Genomic DNA, 24693 nt, shown 5'->3' on the forward strand with positions numbered 1-24693 from the left:
TGGTCATGTGGTTTGGTAAGAAGAATGCCCATCTTCCCACAGGTGTTATTACTACCTCTGAGAGTTTAGAGCTTGAGGTAGTCACCTCATACAAGTACTTGGGAGTGTGGCTAGACGGTGCACTGTCCTTCTCTCAGCACATAACAAAGCTGCAGGCTAAATTTAAATCTAGACTTGGTTTCCTACTATTGTAATTGCTCCTCTTTCGCCCCAGCTGCCCAACTAACCCTAATTCAGATGACCATCCTACCCATGCTAGATTACGGAGACTTAATTTATAGATCGGCAGGTAAGGGTGCTCTCGAGCAGCTAGATGTTCTTTAACATTCGGCTGTCAGATTTGCCACCAATGCTCCTTATAGGACACATCACTGCACCTATACTCCTCTGTAAACTGGTCATCTCTCTATACCTGTTGCAATGCCCACTGGTTGATGCTTATTTATAAAACCCTCTTAGGCCTCACTTCCTTCTATCTGAGATATCTACTGCAGCCCTTATCATCCACATACAACAGCCATTCTGCCAGTCACATTCTGTGAAAGGTTCCCAAAGCACACACATTCCTGGGTCGATCCTCTTTTCAGTTCGCTGCAGCTAGCTACTGGAACGAGCTGGAGCAAACACTCAAACTGGACAGTTTTATCTCAATCTCTTCATTCAAATACTCAATCATGGACACTCTTACTGACAGGTGTGGCTGCTTAGTGTGATGTATTGTTGTCTCTACCTTCTTGCCCTTTGTGCTGTTGTCTGTGCCCAATAAAGTTTGTACCGTGTTTTGTGCTGTTGTTGTCTTAGCTCTCTCTTTATGTAGTGTTGTGTTGACTCTCTTTTGTGATGTGTGTTTTGTCCTATATTTATATTGTATTTAATTAAAAAAATTAAATCCCAGGCCCCCGCCCCAGCAGGAGGCCTTTTGCCTCTTGGTAGCCCGTCATTGTAAATAAGAATGTGTTGTTAACTGGCTAGCCTAGTTAAATAAAGGTTAAATAAAATAAATAAATTAAGGTTAAATAAAACCATTTAGCAGCCTACACAATAAATAACTAATATTGATAACTATCTGTCGTACTGAAATCACCCAGGCAGTATCTCTGAAATGTTTTGACAGTAGTGCACAGAGTAGAATTGTTAATAAATTATTTTGTTTTTGCAGGGGTCAGGTTGCGGTATGCCACTTCACCACTATATAATTCATCAGAAATCACTTTATTGATAGTTTTGTTCAAAAGACTGTTCCAGTTAATATTTAAATGTCTGAAATTGTCTGAGATACCCCATCATTAGGTTCCGTCAGAGTATTCAAATCCCTACATATAATTACTGAATATCTCACACATAAATAGCCCCTAGTTTCGTAAATAATATATACATTTATATATATATATACATGTATACATTTATCGCTCTTATTTTCATTCCTCTAAAGTAGCAGTCCAATATTAAATAATCAATGTTTGCAAAGTCTGGTATTCTTTTAGATGATTTGCTTACCTTCTACTGGGGACTTGGTTTCTCAACTTTATTTTGAACCTGCTTGAGTGGTGGGGGGAACTAACTCTGGTGGGGAAGGGAGCAGAGAGAATGTGGGCAGGGGGGGACGGGATTCATTGTCATCTCTCTCTCCCTTTCGGGGGTCGCAGAATTAATACTAAAGTCTGACTCGCTCATCTCCTCAAAGGACTCTTCTTTCTCACTCTCACTGCAGCTGGACTTGGGTACTGGATACTCTCGTTTACACTTTCAGCTCCCTCTACACCTACACCTCTGAGATCTGGCCGCCCTAACTTTTGGATTCAGCTCCCTCTGCTTCTCTCTCATTCACTAGCATCTGCCTCTAAGCTGCGCTTGAACCTGTAGTGGTGACCTCGCGCTCTGTCGTGGTGTGGGGGATGGAACTCACTGTTGGGGTCGGTGGCCCTATCTCTCGCTCTCTCTCCTCTCCCAGCTCTTCCCCTGGGCTGTATTGGGGACAATAGAAAGATGGCGCCGACAGAGAGGGTCGCCTCGCTTCTAGGCCTTGGGAAACGATGCAGTATTTAGTTTTTTTAATGTATTATTTCTTACATTGTTAGCCCAGAAAATCTTAAGTGTTATTACAAACAGCCGGGAAGAACTATTGGATATCAGAGCAAAGTCAACTTACCAGCACTACAACCAGGAATAGGACTTTCCCGAAGCGGATCCTTTGCTCGAACAACCTAAGGCATTCAAACTGATTCCAGAGGCTGACCCGAAACAATGTTGCCACAGAAGAGGTAGACAGAGCAGCCTTCTGGTCAGACTTCGGAGGCGCACCCCCCACCGCATTCGAGTATATTACTCGCCTATGTCCAGTCTCTAGATAACAAGGCAGATTAAATTAGTGCAAGGGTTACTTTCCTGGGAGACATCCGGGATTGTAACATACTCTGTTTCACGGAAACATTGCTCTCTGGGGACATGCTGTCAGAGTCTGTACAGCCACCGGGATTCTTTGTGCATTGCGCCGACTGGAATAAACATCTCTCCGGGAAGAACAAGGGCGTGTATGTTTCATGATTAACAACTCATGGTGTAATTGTAACAACATAAAGGAACTCAAGTCCTTCTGTTCACCTCACCTAGAATTCCTTACAATCAAATGCCGACCGTATTATCTCCCAAGATAATTCTTGTCGGTTATCGTCACAACCCTGTATATCCCCCTTCAACAAAGTAAATTTGAGAACACGGCTACCTAAATTCTATCAGCATATTGATTGTAGTACCTTGGCTGGCAAAACACTGGATCACTGTTTCTCTAGCTGCCGTGATGCATACAAGGTCCTCCTCCGCCCTCTGTTTGGCAAATCTGACCACGACTCCATTTTGCTTCTGCCCTCCTATAGGCAGAAACTCAAACAGGATGTACCCGTGACAAGGACCATTCAATGCTGGTCTGACCAATCGGAATCCACGCTTCGAGATTGTTTTAATCACACAGACTGGGATATATAATATAGATTTATACACTGATTCGGTGAGTGAGTTTATAAGGAAGTGCATAGCAGATGTTGTACCCACTGTGACTACTAAAACCTACCCTAACCAGAAACTGTGGATAGATGGCGGAATTCATGCAAAACTGAAAGCGCGAACTACCGCATTTACCAATGGAAAGATGACAGGGAATATGGCCGGATACAAACAGTGTAGTTATTCCCTCCGCAAGGCAATCAAACAAGCAAAATGTCAGTATAGGGACAAAGTGGAGTCGCAATTCAATGGCTTAGACACGAGACGTATGTGGCAGGGTCTACAGACAATCATGGACTACAAAAAGAAAACCAGCCACGTCACGGACACCAACGTCTTGCTTCCAGATAAACTAAACACCTTCTTTGCCCGCTTTGAGGATAACACAGTGCCACTGACGCGGCCCGCTACCAAGGACTGCGGGCTCTCCTTCTCCATGGCCGACGTGAGTAAGACAACATGTTAACCCTTACAAGTCAGACGGCATCCCTAGCCGCGTCCTTAGAGGATGTGCAGAACAGCTGGCTGGTGTGTTTACGGACATATTCAATCGCTCCCTATCCCAGTCTGCTGTCCAGAAGTGCTTGAAGATGGCTACCATTGTTCCAAAGGTAACTGAACTGAATGACTATCGCCCCATAGCACTCACTTCTGTCATAAAGTGCTTAGAGACTAGTCAAGGATCATATCACCTCCACCTTACCTGTCACCCTAGACCCACTGCAATATGCATATTGCCCCAATAGGTCCACAGACGATGCAATCATCATCACACTGCACACTGCCCTATCCCATCTGGATAGGAATACCTATGTAAGAATGCTGTTAATTGACTACAGCTCAGCATTTAACACCATAGTACCCTCCAAGCTCATCATTAAGCTTGAGGCCCTGGGTCTCAACCCTGCCCTGTGCGATTGGGTCCTGGACTTCCTGACGGGCCGCCCCCAGGTGGTGAAGGTAGGAAACAACATCTCCACTTCGCTGATCCTCAATACTGGGGCCCCACAAGGGTGCGTGCTCAGCCCCCTCCTGTACTCCCTGTTCACCCATGACTGCATGGCCATGCACGCCTCCAACTCGATCATCACGTTTGCAGACGACACAACAGTAGTAGGCTTGATCACCAACAACGACGAGACAGCCAATAGGGAGGAGGTGAGGGAACTCGGAGTGTGGTGTCAGGAAAACAACCTCTCACACAAAGTCAACAAAACTTGAAAAAAGGAAAGGATCGTGGGCTTCAGGAAACAGCAGAAGAAGCACCCCGCTATCCACATCGACGGGACAGCAGTAGAGAAGATGTAAAGTTTTAGCTTCCTCAGCGTACACATCACATACAAACTGAAATGGTCCACCCACACATGCAGTGTGGTGAAGAAGGCACAACAGCGGCTCTTTTACCTCAGGAGGCTGAAGAAATTTGTCTCGTCACCTAAAACCCTCACAAACTTTTACAGATGCACAATCGAGAGCATCCTGTCGGGCTGTATCACCGCCTGGTACGGCAACTGCACCGCCTACAACCGCACGGCTCTCCAGAGGATGGTGCAGTCTGCACAACGCATCACCGGGGGCAAACTACCTGCCCTCCAGGACAACTACAGCACCCGATGTCACAGGAAGGCCAAAAACAATCACCTGAGCCACTGCCTGTTCACCCCGCTACCATCCAGAAGGCTAGGTCAGTACAGGTACACAAAGCTGGGACCGAGAGACGGAAAAACAGCTTCTATCTCAAGGCCATCAGACTGTTAAACAGACATCACTAACACATAGAGGCTGCTGCCTACATACAGACTTGAAATCATTGGCCACTCTTAACAAATGGATCACTAGTCACTTTATTAATGCCACTTTAATAATGATGTTTACATATCTTGCATTACTCATCCCATATGTATATACCGTATTTTATACCATCTATTGTGTCTTGCCTATGCCACTCTGTCATAGCTCATCCATACATTTACATGTACATTTTCTTATTCCATCCCTTTACTCAGATTTGTATGTATTAGGTAGTTGTTGTGGAATTGTTAGATTGATGATTTTACTGCACTGTCGGAACTAGAAGCACAAGCATTTCGCTACACTCGCAATAACATCTGCTGTGTGTATGTCACCAATACCATTTGATTTGATTTGATTTGTAGACATAAGACTGGGGGACACATGAAGAAGTCGTGGGCCTCGTTTGCACACAGGGTGCACATGCTTGGAGACTCAGGGTCTCCACGTCTCCAACACTCCAACATCTCCCTGATGGTCCAGCCTCTGGGAGATGTAACATCGAGGGGTCTGTCTAGGGTATGGGATCTTCCCGTTGTACGGGCCCAGGAAGATTGAGTTAGGGATTGTTATCAACTGCCCACTTGTGGTTTTGCGCATGCACACTTTGTACTTGCATAACCCAAACCATATCCCGAACTTCTGCACAGGTTTCACTACAGGTTTTAAAATAGTGCAATTATTGGACCATTATTATTGAAGATAATTGATATATACTTTGGTTCGTCATGTACAACCGCGAGGTCGGCCAGACAGTATTTGCTCAAGCGACCGAATGGCTTATTTTCCACATCTCTCTCTTCTCTTTCTCACCAGACGTCCTCTCTCTCCCTCTCTCGTCTCCTTTATCCTTTGTAGTGTGAATTTTCTATTTTTCTCACTCACACTAATTTTCTCTCTATCCATCCTTTCGCTTGCCTCCTTTTTGCTTTGTAGTGTCTCTCTCTATCTCTTCCTCTCTCTCGCTCTCTCCGTTGTCTCTCATTTAGTTTTCCCTCTTTCTTTCCCTGCCTTTATTTGGAAGGATGGTAGTAACATTAAAGGTAACTCGCCTGGCTTCTGTGTGTTCATAAAGACATGCTTCTGTGTGTTCATAAAGACATGCTTCTGTGGGTTCATGAAGACATGCTTCTGTGTGTTCATGAAGACATGCTTCTGTGGGTTCATGAAGACATGCTTCTGTGTGTTCATAAAGACATGCTTCTGTGGGTTCATGAAGACATGCTTCTGTGTGTTCATGAAGACATGCTTTTGTGGGTTCATAAAGACATGCTTATGCAGGCATAGGAGGCAGCTGCTGACGCTAGCTGAAAACAGAGCCTCAGAACACTCAGCACTCTTCCCCCCCCCCACACACACACACACACATAAACAGACACAGACACACACAGGCACACTCAGACACACACACATATTCAGGTACGCACACGCTGCACGCTCACACACACACCAGGCCTGCTGGCTATCAGCTACTATGAGAGAGAACAAGAGATGATGAGGGGCAGGAGAAGATAGGGGGAGCTAGGAGGGGGAAAAGAGGGGAAGAGGAAGGTGCTAGGAGGTGCTAAAGTGGAGGGGAGAGATAGCGAGCTGAAGGGGGAGAAGACGACAAGGGAGGGAGAGACATATTTTAAGGTTGGGTGACGTTCACCTTCAGACAAGGACGAGCCCCCAGGAATTTTTTGGGATGATGGTGGAGTAGTGGGGAGGTGTGGAGGTAAAGACATGCTGGTGATGTGCTCCAGTTAGTTCTCTCTCTCTCTCTCTCTCTCTCTCTCTCTCTCTCTCTCTATTCAATTCAATTCAATTCAAGGGCTTTATTGGTGTGGAAAACATATGTTAACATTGCCAAAGCATGTGAAGTAGTTAATAAACAAAAGTGAAACATTACACTCACAGAAGTTCCAAATTAATAAAGAAATTTAAAATGTCATATTATGTCTATATACAGTGTTGTAACGATGTTCTCTCTCTCTATCTCTTTCTCTCTCTCGTAAAAATGTCTAAATAACAACACGAATGGGTAGTCCACACTGCAGGTTTTGTTTGCCTGTGTGTAAGCATTGTATGCAGCAGCTTTCTCCCCACACAAAATCCCCAGGACCAATAACAACACAATAGATGTTAACACTGCGTTTCCTCTTTTCCTCCCCTAACCAGGTCACAGCCAGGGGGTTTGCCCCGCTGCTACAGTTTGCCTACACAGCCAAGCTGGTTCTGAGCAAAGAGAACATCCATGAGGTGATCCGCTGTGCTGACTTCCTGGGCGTTCACAACCTAGAGGACTCCTGCTTCCGCTTTCTGCAGGCCCAGCTGCACAGCGACACCGCTGATCACAACAATGGCCTTCTCTGCCGCAGGGAGCACACCGATGACCTCATCACAGAGATGGACGGTAGTGGTGGTTCCGCATCGTCGGAGAAGCTCAGAGTGACGTCATCCTCAGCGACGAGGCGGCGGCCCAATCACTCAACCCTCACGTCCCTCACCAGTAGCCTGACCTCTGACCTCCCACGATGCCCCAAATACAGGAAGTACCAGCAGGCCTGCGCCAAGCACAGCGGAGAGAATGACGACGATGACAGCGTCACCTCAGCCTCCTCGTCACACTGCCATACCTCAACCTCGCCAGGCCCTCTCTCAGAGACCAGCAGCACCCGTCAAGGGGGACAACCTCACCCCCTCTCCCCCTCCAGAATCAAAGAGGAACCCCGCTCCTGGGGCGAGGAAGAGGGGAGTCCCCCAGGACTGTCAGAGGACAGCCAGGATGTCCTGGAGATGGAGATGTGGCCGGAGCCCTCAGAGCGTCCCCCCAGCAGAGGCTCACCATCCTGCCTGAGCTCCTACCTCCAGAGGGGCCTCCTGGGTCTCAGTAACCCAGACAGCACTCTACCTACCACTCCTCTCACCCAGCAGCTACTGAACAACGAACGCTCATTAGCCCATAACAGGGATAGGGACAGGAACAGGGGGGCATTTCAAGGTGAGGGTGGAAGGGACCTCAGGGCGGGGTCTGCAGGGACAGTGCATTTGTCTGTGGATGGTGTGACTATGCAACCTCTGCCCTCAGATGGTCTCAGCAAGCAGGAAGTAGAGTTGGATCGCCGTAGCAGCGTCATCTTCTCCTCTGGAGTGTGCGACCGCCTGGGAACACCGTCTCAATCCTACTGCGACCGGAAGTCTCTGGAAAAAGATCTGTTGGAGATCACATCAAAATCCCTGTGGACAGGTGTTAGTCAGTCCTTCCCCTGCCGCCAGCCTTACTCGCCCCTATCCTCCTCCACCACCCTCACCACGGTCCTCCAGGACCCCCTGCCGACAGTGGCCTGCCGAGCGCAACCCACGACCAGCTGCCCTCTGCCCATAAAGATTTCCCCCCGCTCCCCTCCATGCGAGCCCCGCACACGCACCTCAAGCTCCTGCTCATCTTTCTCTTACCTGGAGGACGTGGGCAGTGGGGACTCGCCCTCCAACATGCCCCAGTTTGAGTTCTCCTCCTCCCCATGCTCTGTGTCGGGCTCTGGCCTGGCTCGCTGTCTGGTGGGGGAGCAGAGGGAGCACGGTGGGATGGTGGTGGGGGAAGCCATTTTCTCTCAGGGCCGTGCCAAGATCAAGTGTGAACGTTCGTACGGGGCCAACTCCAGTGATGAATCTGGGTCCTTCTCAGAGGGAGACAGTGAGTCCGGCCCTGCCAGAGAGCCAGGCCCTGAGGTCAGAATACTTCATCTACACTCTATATTACAATTGCAATCTGTACGATGGGTTTCGAAATTGGTTTGCTCTGTCAAGATATTACTAGTGTTATGGCTAAAATGATGAACTACACCCTTAGAAAAAAGGGTTCCAAAAGGGTTCTTCGGCTGTCCCCATAGGAGAACCATTTTTGGTTCCAGGTAGAACTGTTTTGGGTTCCATGTAGAACCCTCTGTCGAAAAGGGTTCTACCTGCAACCAAAAAGGGTTCTTCAAAGGGTTCTCATATGGGGACAGCCGAAGAACCCTTTAAGGTTCTAGATAGCACCTTTTTACTAAGAGTGTAGGTTGTGGCAAATATGTTCTGATTGGTTGGAAATATACTTTTTTAAACCAAAAGGGCAACATTTCTGAACAAGTTGCTACGATCACTCCACTTTATGAACTGCTATGAAAGCAGTGGTGGAGACAAAAGACACAGAAAGAGACAGAGAGACAGTGGTAAATGAATGGACTGGTTATTGGTATGACAACCATTGTTCTGCGGAAGAAGAGCCTGGAGAGTTTAGAACAGTACTAGTCATCTGTGATGCTATTCATCTCTAAAGCTATAGTCATGGCCCATCCATACACACACACACTGTCCATACTGGTACACACCATCCATCCACACAGCCTAGCCTCTTGAGGATAAGACCTTGACTGCCTTGACTTCACACTGCCTTGATATCAAGAGAACCGCAGGGGTTGCCATGGCAATGTTTAAGCTCACACTCAGTCTCTCATGTTGCTGTGTGGAGAGAAATGTGATGATTCCTCCTGTGCTGCACTGTGGGCTGAAGCCTGTCATTCAGCTCCTCTCTGAGAGACACACACACAGCAGCTTCTTCTATTAACTCATCTGTATCAGTGTCCTCGTTTGATTCAAGTCCCTATTTCAGGACCAGTGATGAGTCAGTCAGTCAGAGGCTGTTGGAACGGGTGTGCGTGGGAAAGAGATTTATGTAATACAATGAATGTCTGCTGAAAATACACAAACAGGGATAGAATTATTCAACTTTTTAGGCACTGTTTTTTTTTTTAGATGAACGGAAGGAAATTGAAGTAACTCTCAGTCACATAGCTCCGTAGAGGTGTCGTTTTTTAATTAGTGCAATAAAATGATATTCTGTTCATAGTGAGGGTGGATGCTTTAGCGATTTTTCTCACTCAAGTCTGAAAGGGAGGTGAGGAGTGTGTGTGTGTCCATATGCTCATACCAGTTCTCAGCGCTGACACACTTAGCTCAGACAGAACAGACACACACACACACCCCAGGATCCACAGTGGCCAGGTACAAGGTGTTGTGTCCCTGTACCCTCTACCATCTGGCACCCTCCCCCAGTTTAGACACTCCTAACTAGGACAGTCCACTATGCGAGCCCCCTGCCTGGAGACAGAGCACCAGGCCCAGAACCTGGCCCATATAACACAGAAACACACCAGTTGAAACAGATGAGGCCTACTTCTTAGCGCTGACCCACTCACAGAGCGGTGTAATGAACTGAATAGAGGGAGGCAGAGTTAAAAATGGAAACCAGAACAAGAGAGAGAGAAGGACAGGATTTACGGCTGTGTCTGAAGCTCACTCTGTCATCCTAACCTTGTTATGGGACTGGTGTGAGTGGAGGGGCTATATATAGATGTCTATCCAGCTCTGAGAGATAGAGAGAGCCCCCCTCCCCCAAGGTCACAGCTGAAACCGAGCACTCCCTAAGTCCCCTGCCTCTCCCCAGCTCTCTCTGAGACATGACAAAACGTCACACAGCATATACTGACCCATTAAACACTGAATACTAGGACTTTCAATTGGGAACATCATGCAGACAACTATTTACATTGGAGGAGTTCCTTATGACGTTAACAGAGAGAACTTTATTGTATCTTAAACATCAGTTTGAGAACATCAGCTAATCTGTATTTTTCAAAGTACTTTCTGTTAATTGGAAGTAAATTAATATCTTCCTCCCACTGTTTTTGACTAATATAAACTATTGATTTATATCTGCGCTTCAAATACACTATATAAGTATGCGGACACCCCTTCAAATGAGTGGATACGGCTATTTCAGCTACACCCGTTGCTGGCAGGTGTATAAAATCGAGCACACAGCCATGCAATCTCCATAGACAAACATTGGCATTAGAATGGCCTTGCTGAAGTGTTTAGTGACTTTAAACGTGGCATCGTCATAGGATGCCACCTTTACAACAAGTCAATTCGTCAAATTTCTGCCCTGCTAGAGCTGCCCCGTTCAACTGTAAATGCTGTTATTGTGAAGTGGAAAAGTCTAAGAGCAACGACGGCTCAGCCACACAAGCTCACAGAATGGGACCGCCTAGTACTGAAGTGCGTTGCATGTAAAATTGTCTGTCGGTTGCAACACTCACTACCAAGTTCCAAACTGTCTCTGGAAGCAACGTCAGCACAAGAACTGTTCATCGGGAGCTTAATGAAATAGGTTTCCATGGCAGAGCAGCCGCACAAGCTCACCATGCTCAATGCCAAAGCTTGCCACTATTGGACCCTGGAGCAGTGAAACGCGATCTCTGGAGTGATGAATCATGCTTCACCATTTAGCAGTCCGATGTACGAATCTGGGTTTGGCAGGTGCTGGGAGAACACTTCCTGCCCGAATGGATAGTGTCAACTGTAAAGTTTGGTGGAGGAGGAATAATGGCCCGGGCTGTTTTTCATGGTTCGGGCTAGGCCCATTAGTTCCAGTGAAGGGAAATCTTTACAACATACAATAACATTCTAGACGATTCTGTTCTTACAACTTTGTGGCAACAGTTTGGGGAAGGCCCTTTCCTGTGTCAGCATGAACATGCCCCTGTGCACAAAGCGAGGTCCATACAGAAATGGTTTGTTGAGATCTTTGTGTAAGAACTTGACTGGCTTGCACAGATCCCTGACCTCAACCCCATCAAACACCTTTGGGATGAATTGGAATGCTGACTGCGAGCCTAATTTCCCAACATCAGTGCCCGACCTCACTAATGCTCTTGTGGCTGAATTGAAGCAAGTCCTTGCAGCAAGGTTCCTGCATCTAGTGGAAAGCCTTCCCAGAAGAATGTAGGCTGTTACAGCAGCAAAGGTCGGAACCAACACCATATTAATGCCCATGATTTTGGAATAAGATGTTTGACAAGCATTTGTCCACATACTTTTGGTCATGTAGTGTATGTAGTGGAACATCATGTACAGGCTACGACCATCTACGATAGGTAGAATGACAGTGTCACCTAGTGGACTGAGTGGGTACACCCTGGGCTTCTTTCAACTGTGTGTGTATGTGTGTGTGTGTGTGTGTGTGTGTGTGTGTGTGTGTGTGTTATCTGGGGGAGTTGAGTAATTAGAGCAGAGGACACATTTCAGTTGTTCACTGTAACATGCACAATAAAGTTGTGTTGTATTGTACACCAGAGAAGATAGAACCTGCTGTACATCCCCAATGCATTCTTCTTTGTATTTTGTTATTTGTCTGCCAGGTCAAACTTCCATTCCCGGTGGATCAGATCACCAACCTTCCCCGTAATGACTTCCAGATCATGATAAAGATGCACAAACTGACCTCAGAGCAGCTGGAGTTCATTCACGACATCCGGCGGCGCAGTAAGAACCGCATCGCCGCCCAGCGCTGCCGCAAGAGGAAGCTAGACTGCATCCAGAACCTGGAGGTGGAGATACGCAAATTGGTACATACATTGTTTTAACATGAAGGTCTATTTATCATAAAAAGGTTCATCTTTACGGTTAGCATTTGTAGGACTGTCAGTTTTTTTTAATATTTTGAGAGCACTGTATACTGTATACTGTATGCACTGTATACATATGGATTTTCTATATGTTTGTATTCCATGAGAGTAAGCTGTGTGTCTATTCTCTATGTACTCATAACATACATGTACTGTACTGTATGTGTGTTTCCTTGCAGGTACATGAGAAGGAGAAGCTACTGAGTGAGAGGAACCAGCTGAAGGTGTGCATGGGTGAGCTGTGGCAGAACCTCTCCTACCTGTCCCAGGCTGTGTCCCAGGAGGTGTGCAGGGAGGTGCAGGGGAACCCCGAGAAGACCAAAGCCCTGCTCCCTACACACAGGCCCAGCGATCCCACCGCTGCCACCAACAGCATCTCCATCATGGCCAGCATCGACCTCACTTCCAACCCAAGCTCCCCAACCTCAGAGGGCAGCCTGGCCAAGTCACCCTGCTCCTATGAAAGCCCTGTGGAGAGAGATGTTGGCTCTGGGCAGAGGCTTAGGAGAGGGCAGGGCGGTGTGGAGACAGAGGTGTCTGTCCTGGGGCAGGAGGACCCGGAGTCTTCCCTAGAGCCTGGAGCATCTCCGGGTGTGTGTAGCCCCACTGTTTCGGTGGATTTCTGTCAAGAGATGACTGAGAAATGCACGACAGAAGAACAGCCCGGACAGGCCTGTACCTGGCTAGCAACGACTGAATAGCTAGCAACCATTAGTGTTTTTATTGTTATTATGACACACATCTCTACCTTGATATGTATAAAATTTGAAATACATTTGTTATGCGTGTTTTTTAAAGGATGACACTACAGTTGTCTTATCAGCAATACTGTTAAAACAGGTATTTGGAGTTATCAAACTCCTTAAGACATAGCACTGGCAGCTTCCCCCTCTCTCTTTATCTCTCCACCCAGCTAGCACATTTAATTCCTTGGAAGTTGTGGCAATGTATGTTTTTGGTTTCACATTCATTGTGGGAACGAAGCCATACGTTTCCTGACCGGTAAAACTGAACGTTTTTAAATGAGAATAGAAGGGAATATTTTGCCTGTTCTGGGAATGTTTATTTTTCGGTTGCAGGGAAGTTATGATAACGTCTTACTATGGTTCCTAGAATGTTTTCCTGGGAGATTTTAACGCTCTGAGAGCAGAAATTATTGGTTATTTGGAGGTTTTTGAATGACTTCCTTAAAACTTTCATTAAGATGTTTAATAACACTGCTAGCTTATTTTGTGTTAACTTTTTTGAACTCCAAGCACAGATAAGAGACATGGAAATGTATTTCCTTAGGCATTAATCATGCAAACGCAATTATATTTTATTGTGACACGGCATCAGTGAGATTCAAACCTTTAGTCTTCTGTTCTCTATCCATGGAATTAGTCCACTGCACCACCAGGATGGAGCAAGCATGCCATGTTTTTTACGCATTCAAAACTGTTCATTTTTGTCTATTCAAACAGACCCCATTTCAAGGAAAACAAGCACTCGTTAAGATCAGGTGTGGCCGATAAGTGGGTGCGGTTAACACACCTGAACACGCTTAACAAGAAAGAGGATAGAGAGAGTTTTGTTGTTGCTGAGAACGGAATGTATATGTTAACATGTATATGTTACTAAAGTTTTCTTGTGATTTTTATGGAAAGTTTTTTCACCTTCTGAGAATGGAATGTATGTTTTTAAATAACATTCTTAGAACGTTCTCTGAACGTCACTAAAGTTTTCTTGTGTTTTTTTTACGGAAAGTTTTCTTAACGTTTTCTGAACAATTTGAGAACATTACTTTAAATGGAACCATGAGGAAACATTATACTGAAGTACCGAAATTCCCACAGAAGAACATTGTTTCTTAACGTTCTCTGAACAATTTGAGAACATTCCCAATGTCAAACCAGTTGGAGAATGTTCCTAGAACATTACCAAAATTGAAATTAAATGTAACCACGTTGAACTTTTAGGAAACATTCTCTTAAAAGTAATGAAATACCAATAAAATAACATATTGTCAAGTTCCTTAAATGTGCTGAGAATGTTCCAAAGCCATGCAATTATGCACCATAATAGTACAAAGTACATAATAGTTACAACCTTTGGAAAGGTTGTAAGCAAAATAACCATAGGACAACCACACTCTCACCAAGCTCTAAGAAACATATGGTTCTCAGAACACTATGTGCTAGCTGGGTATATATTTCTCTTTCTCTCTCTCTCTCTCTCTCTCTCTCTCTCTCTCTCTCTCTCTCTCTCTCTCTCTCTCTCTCTCTCTCTCTCTCCTCTCTCCCCCTTACTCCTCCCTGGCTCTCATCATGGGAGGTGGTTAAACTCAGGAATTCCTCTGAATGTTCAATAATGTCTCTGTAAAAAGCTATTTCATTACAAATTGTACATCTGAAGAGTTCTTCTGTACAGCTGAGAGTAGAATTAACTCTCATATGCAAAGTTTCCTTCAGTTCTTATTTCTCACTTTCTTTTCCCTGCATACATGTTTTTTATGAACATTCCTCTTTTGCCTGTGACACACAGTAGCATCTGTTGTGAAAGAAAGAATGACAGAAAGAAAGAAATGCAGGAATCAACATACCGTAGCTGAAGATGGAAATGGAAATAAATAAAAATGACCTGCACCATTCAGCACCTCAAGGAGGTAACATATCCCTACCAAATGCATTGAAATTGGCACTTAGAAATGAAAACTCCCAAGCCAAGTACTTACTTAACTTATATTCAACAAATATTAATGGTGTCAAAGACTATCATACTTATCTGAAACATATTGCGCTTTTAGGGTTAGAAATGTACCTTCCCACATGTAGTGAAAATGTAGTATTTCGTCCTGAGGTATTTCCACGTACATTTAGTGTAAACCAGATGTATTCAAGTATTGGGACATAAGTGGAAGGCACCACATATTCCTTGTTTGATAATCCCATATAAATTCTTAGATATAAGAGTGCAATTTATCCTCTAAACTTGTCCAGTATTCCTAATGGTGTATTATCAAGTGAAATGTTAAAAACGAATTCAAAGAGATGCTTAGATAGTTGTTAATCCATGGTAATGCCAAATGATTCCATTGTGGAAGATAGTTCTGTAGCATGTGTCAGGGTTAGCTTAGTGGTTTCTTTGTTGATTTCTCTAGGAACTTTCAAATGTCACATTCGGGGAACCTCATTGACATCTGTTAGTTTTCCTCACAGTACAAAGTACCAATGACAGAGCTCCACAGAATGTACTGTTACTCTAACTACATTGAATATACTTAGCACCCCATTTTGATATTTTTGAATTTAGAAAAGAAATATGAACATGTTGTTAAATTAATTAATTTCAACAATGTTTCCTATGAGGATTATTTGTTGGTACAAATGTAAACTTCCTAATATTGATTCTAGTGATTTTTAATGGTTGTTGTTTTTACTGACAATTTGGATGAAAGAGAAGTCTTTTGTGTGTTGTATAATTCACAATGTCCTTATTTAGTACAAATTAAGCGATGGTTTAAAAGAGGTGAAAGTGTTTACAAATGTCTTTGTTACATGTTTTCGTTTTTTAAGGATTTTTCCATGACAAGAGACTTTGTGTTAATTGGTTCGATAAGTTAGATTTTTTTTTAAACTGTTTTTAAAATGGAACATAAAATTGTACGTGGATGATGTGTTCACACAAGATTTTAAAAGTACATGTTTGACAAATGCAGCTCCAAGTCTTGCCTTAGAGGTTTCAGAGGCCAAACTCATGTGAAAGGGCCCGGAAGGTGTCAAGTTAAAACCATACTGTAGGAAAATAACATTCTGTCCGTACCATGAATAATGATTGATTTGAGTGCAAACAAATTGTTTACTTGATGGGGGAAAAACATAATTGCATTTTTCTTTTAATGTGCATTAACAATGTTATTTTTCCCACAGTAAAGGTTTGATTGAATCCCAACACTGGGAATCCCATCCCAGTGTATGCGGAGGTCATGCCTCGTTGGAACATAATGGACTCACACTTATCTACCTGTACAATTCGGCATACCTCTCGTTTTGGGTCTAGGACTGTATTGTAGGAATAAGTTGTATGTGGTGTTGTTTCTATTTTTACACACACAGTGGTTATTAATTGTATTTGTAGATTTCTGGTGATCCATTTTTTATGTGTAATTTGAGTAAACTGCAAATCTGCAGATTCAGCTGTTTCGCTTTTCCCATTTTATCTTTGAATGTTCAAATTGCCTGAGTTTGATATATTGTAAATAGGGTGTAACTGTGTTTTTTGTTAATTTGATATCCAAGTGTTTTGGAAGAAGAAACAATGTTTTGTAAAGACAACATTTCTGTTTATGGAATAAAACAAATAGCATGTGTCAATTCTTTGTTTGTTTTTTTTCTTCTGTGAAATGATGACACATCTAAAATAATACTTTTAACCCATCAAAGAGGATATGACAAAAAGTGGTTTTCAGTTTTAGTAAATAAGCATTTAATGTCATGAATTAAGATTGTATATCAAACAACTAAAGACAGATTCCTTAGCATAACAGTCTCTTGATGAATGTTTGAGGCCTGGATTCAACGTGGGCTGTGAAAGACCCGCTTTATAGCGCCATTAACACTTCATTTTTGATTGAGCCGACATATCAAGCATTTATCATGAATGCAGTCTTCACTAACGTGGGGAAATTGCTTTTAATATAGTGTATTCGGAAAGTGTTCAGACCTCTTGACTTTTTCCACATTTTGTTACGTTACAGCGTTATTCTAAAATTTTTTTTCAGACAATAATGACTCGTAATGACAAAGCAAAAACAGTTTTTTAGAAATGTTTGCAAATTTTTATATAAAAATAGAAGGAAATATCACATTTATATAAGTGTTCAGGCCCTTTACTCGGTACTTTGTTGAAGAACCTTTGGCAGCGATTACAGCCTCAAGGGTTCTTGGATATGACACTACGAGCTTGGCACACCTGTATTTGGGGAGTTTCTCCAATTCTTCTCTGTAGATCATCTCAAGCTCTGTCAGGTTGGATGGGGAGCATCGCTGCACAGCTATTTTCATGTCCCTCCAGAGATGTTAGATCGGGTTCAAGACCGGGCTCTAGTTGGGCCACTCAAGGACATGAAGAGACCTGTCCCGAAGCCACTCCTGCGTTGTCTTTGCTGTGTACTTAGGGTCGTTGTCCTGTTGAAAGGTGAACCTTCGCCCCCAGTATGAGGTCCTGAGCGCTCTGGAGCAGGTTTTCATCAAGGATCTCTCTGTACTTTGCTCCCTTCATCTATTCCTCAATCCTGACTGGTCTCCCAGTCCCTGCCACTGAAAACATCCCCACAGCATGATGCTGTCACCCCCATGCTTTACCATAGGGATGGTGCGAGGTTTCCTCCAGACGTAACGATTGGCATTCAGGCCAAAGAGTTCAATCTTGGTTTCATCAGATCAGAGAATCTTGTTTCTCATGGTCTGAGAGACCTTTAGGTGCCTTTTGGAAAACTCCAAGCGGGCCTTTTACTGAGGAGTGGCTTCCGTCTGGCCACTACCACAAAGGCCTGATTGGTGGAGTGCTGCAGAGATGTTTGTCCTTCTGGAAGGTTGTCCCATCTCCAAACTCTGGAGCTCTGTCAGAGTGACCATCGGGTTCTTGGCCACCTCCCTGACCAAGGCCCTTCTACCACAATTACTCAGTTTGGCCAGGCGGCCAGCTCTAAGAAGAGTCTCGGTGGTTCCAACTTCTTCCATTTGAGAATGATGGAGGCCACTGTGTTCTTGGGAACTTTCAATGCTGCAGAAATTTTTGGTACCCTTCCCTAGATCTGTGCCTCAACACAATCCTGTCTCGGAGCTCTACGGACAATTCCTTCAACCTCATTGCTCTGACATGCACTGTCAACTGGGGGAACTTATATATAGACAGGTGTGTGCCTTTCCAAATCATGTCCAATCAATTGAATGTACCACAGGTGGACGTCAATCTAGTTGTAGAAACATATCAAGGATGATCAATGGAAACAGGATGCACCTGAGCTCAATTTCGAGTCTCATAGCAAAAGGTCTGAATACTTATGTTGTTGTTTATTTTATCCATTTGCAAAGATTTCTAAAAACCTTTTTTCGCTTTGTCATTATGGGGTATTATGGGGTATTATGGGGTATTGTGTGTAGATTGATAAGGAAAATAATGTATTTAATCAATTTGAGAATAAAACTTGAATTTGAGAATAAAACGGGGGCGCAGCGGTCTAAGGCACTGCATTTCAGTACTAGAGGCATCACTACAGACCCTGGTTCAATTCCAGGCTGTTTCACAACCTGCCGTGATTGGGAGTCCCACAGGGCAGCGCACAATTGGCCCAGTGTTGTCTTTGTTAGGGTTTAAAAAAGTTCAAGCAAAATAATGATTTTATAAAAGTGAATGCTCTTTATAAGCATATTGCATGCTCACCAACATTCTTTTATCACAATAATTTGAAGTTCTCACACTTCACACATTTCTGTTGATGTGCACAATCCTTTTCCTTTTCCTTTTTTTTGATCAACCACATAAAAAGCAACTCATTTGGAGATACTGAGCATTTTTAGGTGCTTTGAATTGAAAACACACTGGGGAACAGCACTGCGTATGGCTTATGCCCACACATGGCACTACGTACGCCCACGCACGGCCTGGCATGGGATGGTGGCTGTTTTTGGCTCAATCAATGATGAGTGCAGTGTTATTGATATCTTCTGTGTGTTGCTTCACTCGTAGGCAACTCCTGGGTCCTATTTTTGCTCTCTTCCCTCTTCACTTTTTCATGATAGAGGAGATGTCCAAGAATACACTCTGAAAGAGAGAGAACATTTAGGATTGAGAGAGGCTAGATAACACATTGACACTTGTCATCATGACTTACTTCCTGGAAGATTTCAACATTACATTTACAACATTACAAATCTATTGCAGCTTTAACAGTCAAATCTAGACATCTCTCTCTCTCTCTCTCTCTCTCTCTCTCTCTCTCTCTCTCTCTCTCTCTGTCCCACTACCTTCCTGTCTTATGCTTTGAGTCATGCTCTCACGCTCTGTTGTTATCATGCTCTGTTGTAATAAGCTCACAATACAGAGTGTTTATGGCTCTCTAAACCACTAGGTCAGAGGCTGCCTGTCTCTTGGCTCTACTTGCCATTGACATTCTCCTTCCAGGAGGTGGCATCATGGGCATGTCCCCCATGTCGCCCAGTTCAGAGTCAGATGTCCGTAGAGAGTTGCTGCTGCAGTCACTGTTGGTGGACATGCTCTCAGAGGGCATACGTGTCATGAAGCTTTGCTTCCTTCCTGGGTTAGGCAAGAGGAAGTCGCTGCCCATTGATTTCCTCCTATCTTCTTCCAGGTCTATGTCCCTTGGAGCCAAGCTTGGTCTGTGTGTTGTCATGATGCTGGGTCTGTGTGTTGCAATAGGCACAGGTACTACTTCCATGTGGCTGGGCTGGTAGTGGTCTTGAGGGTGTAAATTGGGGTCCTTATGGTTTGGCTGACCCTGCAGGTTCCTGGGCCCACTGTCTCCATTCAAGAAAACTCCTCTGTAGGCTGGAGGGTGCTGGTCAACCATGGTGGTGGTGTGGTTCTCTGGGGCTCCCTGGAGGTGCAGGGTCTGGATCATCCCTTGGCTGGGCTGACGTTGCTGGAGCTGCTGCTGCTGCTGCTGCTGGTAGTGCTGATGGGGCTGGAGGCCAGTGCAGTTGGCCAGGTACTGGCCTGGAGCCACGCTGTTGTGCCTGGGCACCTCGTGGTTAGGTATGTAGTGGGGAGGTGGGTCCATTGGGTTCAGATCCTCCTCAGGAATGACTTTGAAGATGGTCTGAGTCAGCGGCCCGTTGTGAGAAGACAGTTTCCTCATCACACACAGTTGCTGTATCATCGCTCTCTTCTTCGGCTTATAAATCAAACTGTCGTTGTCTGCTGGGTACTTGTCTCCCTTCAGAGTCTGTTTGATTTTCTTGATGCCCAGGTGGGATATCTCCAGGAGGTTCAGGAAGAGAGACACCCCGGCAATGACGATCATGAACACCATGAACACTGTTTTCTCTGTGGGCCTGGACACGTAACAGTCCACGCTGTTGGGGCAAGGCATCCTCTCGCATTTATAAAGAGGTTCCAGTCCGATGCCATACAGGATATACTGGCCCATGATGAAGCCCACCTCCACCACAGAGCGTGTTAGGATATGGATGACGTACGTCCGTAGCAGGGACCCTCTCAGTGGAGCCTTCTTCACCTTCCTCTGCTCCTCCAGCCTCTTCAACTCCTTCTCAATGCGCTTGTGTTCCTCCACTAGCGCCTCCGTCTCCCCCAGCTCTGCCTTCAGCTGGACCCTCCTCCGGTGCCTCTCCTTCTCCAGGGCGCGCAGGCGGTAGAGCGCGTGGCCCATGTAGACGAGGGAGGGCGAGGACACGAAGATGACCTGCAGGACCCAGAAGCGGATGAGGGAGATGGGGAAAGCCTGGTCGTAACAGACGGTCTTGCAGCCCGGCTGGTCCGTGTTGCAGATGAACTCGCTCTGCTCATCGTCCCACACGTCCTCGGCCGCCACTCCCAGCACCAGCATGCGGAAGATAAAGAGGATGGTGAGCCAGATCTTTCCTACGATGGTGGAGTGGACATGTACTTCCTCCAAGATGCTGCCCAGCAGGTTCCAGTCCCCCATAGTCTCTCCTCAAGGCTCACTGGTCTCTACTGCCACATGTCCTCACACTGGAGAGAAAGAGACCAGAGGGATATCCCATCTATTTTCTTTTAACAGTTTGATTGTAGCTCTAGTTTAAAACATGCAATGTTTATGATTATCATGCAATGAATGGAATGAATAATCGAGACAAGTGCGGTGGAAGGAAGCCACCTCAATGGAAGATAATCCATGAAAGAAAACAAGTAGGGGGCCGGTAGGATGCAGAAAAGTTTAGTGAACTAATGATACATATAGTAGGAACAGATCGATCTATAGTTTACATCAGGACACACAACTGCAACATGTTTTGACTACAAAAGTCTTGTTCAGGCAGCATTGAAGAATACTTTTGTAGTCGAAACGCAGTGAAGAATTTCACCTAAGAATTTCACTTAGTTGTTGTCATTTCAGAAATGCATTCCTTGTTTTCCTCTCTTTAACTTTTATGTTGGTGAGACAACCGCATTACAAATCAGCATCATGATGCAGACAGTAAGAGCAGTAGGGGAGAGTGGGGGTAAGTTGAGCCATTTTAACATTTAGCATTCCTCGTCAAGGGAAATATGGTATTCTTTCTAACAAAGATATCTACATATATTTCAGGATGTTGTGTATCCCTGTCAATAATCAGAGGTCATTGTAAACATTACATGTAAACATTGCTTTTCCAAAAAAAGTGGTCTCTTCCCCCAGGTATGGGGTAAGTTGAGCCGTTGGCAGAGTAATTTAAGCCGCCTTCAAATTTCTGTCCTGAATGAAACGTTATCACTAACTTTTTAAAACCATGTGTATCTAACACTTTTAACATAGGCCCTGTTGTTAGCTCATATCCCAGCAATAATGCCTTGCATTACGCCTGGGAAGACAACACTTCAATTTGTTCAACTTGCCATTGGCTAAACTTACCCCAAGGCAAACATTTTGACTATATTAGCCCACAAGGCTACAATGACTCACTTTCATGCTAGGTTTAGGACCTCATATTGAAGCTTATAGAGACCCCAACTGATGTATAGAATCATCTTAAAATGATCTTCTTTGGTATAGATACAAGTATCATGAAACCTCTAAAACAATACATTCATTTGATTTGGTGAAAATCAGTTTTCTGAACCTAACTTCCTTAACACTCTTTCCATGTGTTTTTTTTTCCATCACAGACTCCATGAAATTGTAACTTCTTCCTAAATATTGAGTCGAATGGTTTCCTAGAGTGTTGATCAACTTACCCCTTTACACCTACTCTCCCCTACATGTTGTTTTTACAGAATTCAATAGATAATTTCAGTGCAAAGATGAACAAGAACTTACATATCAATGGTATGGGTACTTTCTTTGCCTCTCGATGCAAAACATGTTTCCCACTCGCCAAAATCACATGCTTGGTATGGTTACCCCATGGAGAAGTTGGTTTCCTTTGCAAAAGCACATATATCCCTCAGTCAGTCAGTCCGCCACACAGAGTGACTGTTCTGTGTCCTACTGTGCTGCTGTTGCACACAGGGTTCACAGGATGTGAGGATTGATCTGCAACCAACGGGAGGGACAATGCCCCATGGCACATCTTGCCAGGCAATTGTTGAATCCTGCTTGCGACGGCCTGCTCTCACACCAACCAACAGTGCCAACCCAGCTAGTGCCCGCTAACCCCCATTAATACCCCGCTCGCTGGAAGAGAGGGTATATTTTTGTGTTGTTTTACATTCCCACAATGCTCCCATTTCGGCCCTTTAGTTAGAATAGGAACCCTCCTAAGTAGAAGCTTCAGATATTGACATTTTGAGGCAAAGGTATGTAATCCCTCATATCGGATTAATGTAATGCATAATCTATAATGCCAGACACACTGGTTCAATGATTCATGTCCAGTTTCATAGTTAGCTGCATGGGGAGTTATTGTTTTTTGGAGTGTGTGTGTTCTAACCCCTTGATTGTTAGTCTGCCGAAAGAGAACACCATAGTGCAAAATATACTCAATCTATCCAATCCAACGACTGAGTACTTTGCATTTCAAAGTATTGGTTATGTCCTGATGAGTATTGTTTATCAAAAACAACACACCATGCAAACTGAATTGTATGCTCACTTTGGTTTGCAGTGCAATATTCCTGAACTGGTTTCATCCACTGAAAATTAATATTGAACTCCCCTTCTATCTGTGGGACTAAAGGCATACCGCACTGCATAGCCATGAAGATTAGCAGAGAAATCACATAACCTTGTTGAGAAGTGGAATTGTGTGGTTCTGAAGTTATTCTACACAACACAAACCCCCCCATACCCCATGCTAAGTAATAGTACACAATAGTAGTTGAGCTGCTGCTGTATAAAAAGACCAGCCAAGCCTCAGGGCTTTAATTAGCTTTCCATTGCACGCTGACAGAGTCAATGGAGGATTGATTTGATTTTCCCTTGCAGAAGCTTCAACAGCAAATGCCAGATGTCACATCGGGACGTTGCATTACATAACGAGTTCATCTAGTACTTAGCTAGCGATCCATAGGGGCTGGGGCCTGGATTTTCTGTTGTCTATCTGTGTTGCTGATGCCCAGACCTGCACCCATATGTTTTCATCTGATTAGCTTCTCCTTTTTCTGTTCTGACTGAACGACATGCATTTAGTCATTTGTTCTATTGCTCACTGTTAATGTTATTGATTCAATAGAGATGTCAATAACATGCGTTGATCAAAAAGTTACAAGACAAGGGTATTTGGCCATTGAGTATATTGTTGCAGTTCGCAGGTACAGGTTGACATTTAAACTTTAACAAGGTCATACATTTGGATGGTGACATGCAATATTTTACATCAGTAGTTGCTACATTCATTTTTGGACTTATACATGAATGAAATGTACCCATTGATTATTGAAGAATGTAATTTATAAATGCCTCATGAGCTCAGTTCAAATGTACTACCCCATCAGAACCCAAAATATAAGCTTGGTTTACTCCAATGTTTGTAAACAACTACTGTACTACTGGCTGCACACGGCTCTAACACCACGTTGTTAAGTTTGCTGACGAGACAATGGATTTAGGCCTGATCACCAACCACAATGAGACAGCCTAAGGGAGGAGGTCCAAGACCTGGCAGTGTGGTGCCAGGACAACAACCTCTCCCTCAACGTCAACGGTGCTGCAGAGAGTAATGCGTACAGCCCAGTATATCACTGGGGCCGAGCTCCTTGTCATCCAGGATCTCTATACCAGGCGGTGTCAGAGGAAGGCCCTAAAAATTGTCAAAGACTCCAGCCGCCCAGGTCACAGTCTGTTCTCTCTGCTACCGCATGGCAAGTGATACCGGAGCACCAAGTCTGGGACCAAAAGGCTCCTTAACAGCTTCTACGCCAAAGCCATAAGACTGCTGAACAGTTGATGAAATTGCTACCCAGACTTTCTGTTTTTCACCCCCTACCTACATGTACACTACCGTTCAAAAATTGGGGGTCAGTTAGAAATGTCCTTGTTTTTGAAAGAAAAGCAAATGTTTTGTCCATTAAAATAACATCAAATTGATCAGAAATACAGTGTAGACATTGTTAATGTTGTAAATGACTATTGTAGCTGGAAACGGCAGATTTTTTAATGGAATAGCTACATAGGCATACAGAGACACATTATCAGCAACCATCACTCCTGTGTTCCAATGGCAAATTGTGTTAGCTAATCCAAGTTCATCATTTTAAAAGGCTAATTGATCATTAGAAAACCCTTTTGCAATTA

The 24693-nt window shown here is 44.4% G+C and overlaps 2 protein-coding genes across 2 annotated transcripts in view; one reads left to right on the forward strand and one right to left on the reverse strand.

Moving 5' to 3' along the window:
• LOC112256530 (transcription regulator protein BACH2) overlaps positions 1 to 14202 on the forward strand; it is a 46881-nt gene extending 32679 nt beyond the window's left edge. Inside the window, exons 3-5 of the mRNA XM_024429846.2 lie at positions 6952 to 8502; positions 12015 to 12221; positions 12461 to 14202. Coding sequence (XP_024285614.1) covers positions 6952 to 8502; positions 12015 to 12221; positions 12461 to 12982 — 2280 coding nt within the window. The 3' untranslated portion in view covers positions 12983 to 14202. The remainder of the gene's footprint in view (positions 1 to 6951; positions 8503 to 12014; positions 12222 to 12460) is intronic.
• A 5058-nt stretch (positions 14203 to 19260) lies between these two features.
• On the reverse strand, positions 19261 to 22460 carry LOC112257129 (gap junction alpha-10 protein-like). Its single transcript, XM_024430692.2, has 2 exons — positions 22279 to 22460; positions 19261 to 20993 (listed from the first exon to the last, which is right to left on the reverse strand). The coding sequence occupies exon 2, from the start codon at positions 20944 to 20946 to the stop codon at positions 19381 to 19383; it is 1566 nt and encodes a 521-aa protein (XP_024286460.1). The 5' UTR covers positions 20947 to 20993; positions 22279 to 22460; the 3' UTR covers positions 19261 to 19380.
• Positions 22461 to 24693: the final 2233 nt, after the last annotated feature.

The sequence above is a fragment of the Oncorhynchus tshawytscha genome, linkage group LG08, assembly GCF_018296145.1.
Source record: "Oncorhynchus tshawytscha isolate Ot180627B linkage group LG08, Otsh_v2.0, whole genome shotgun sequence".
NCBI lineage: Eukaryota > Metazoa > Chordata > Actinopteri > Salmoniformes > Salmonidae > Oncorhynchus > Oncorhynchus tshawytscha.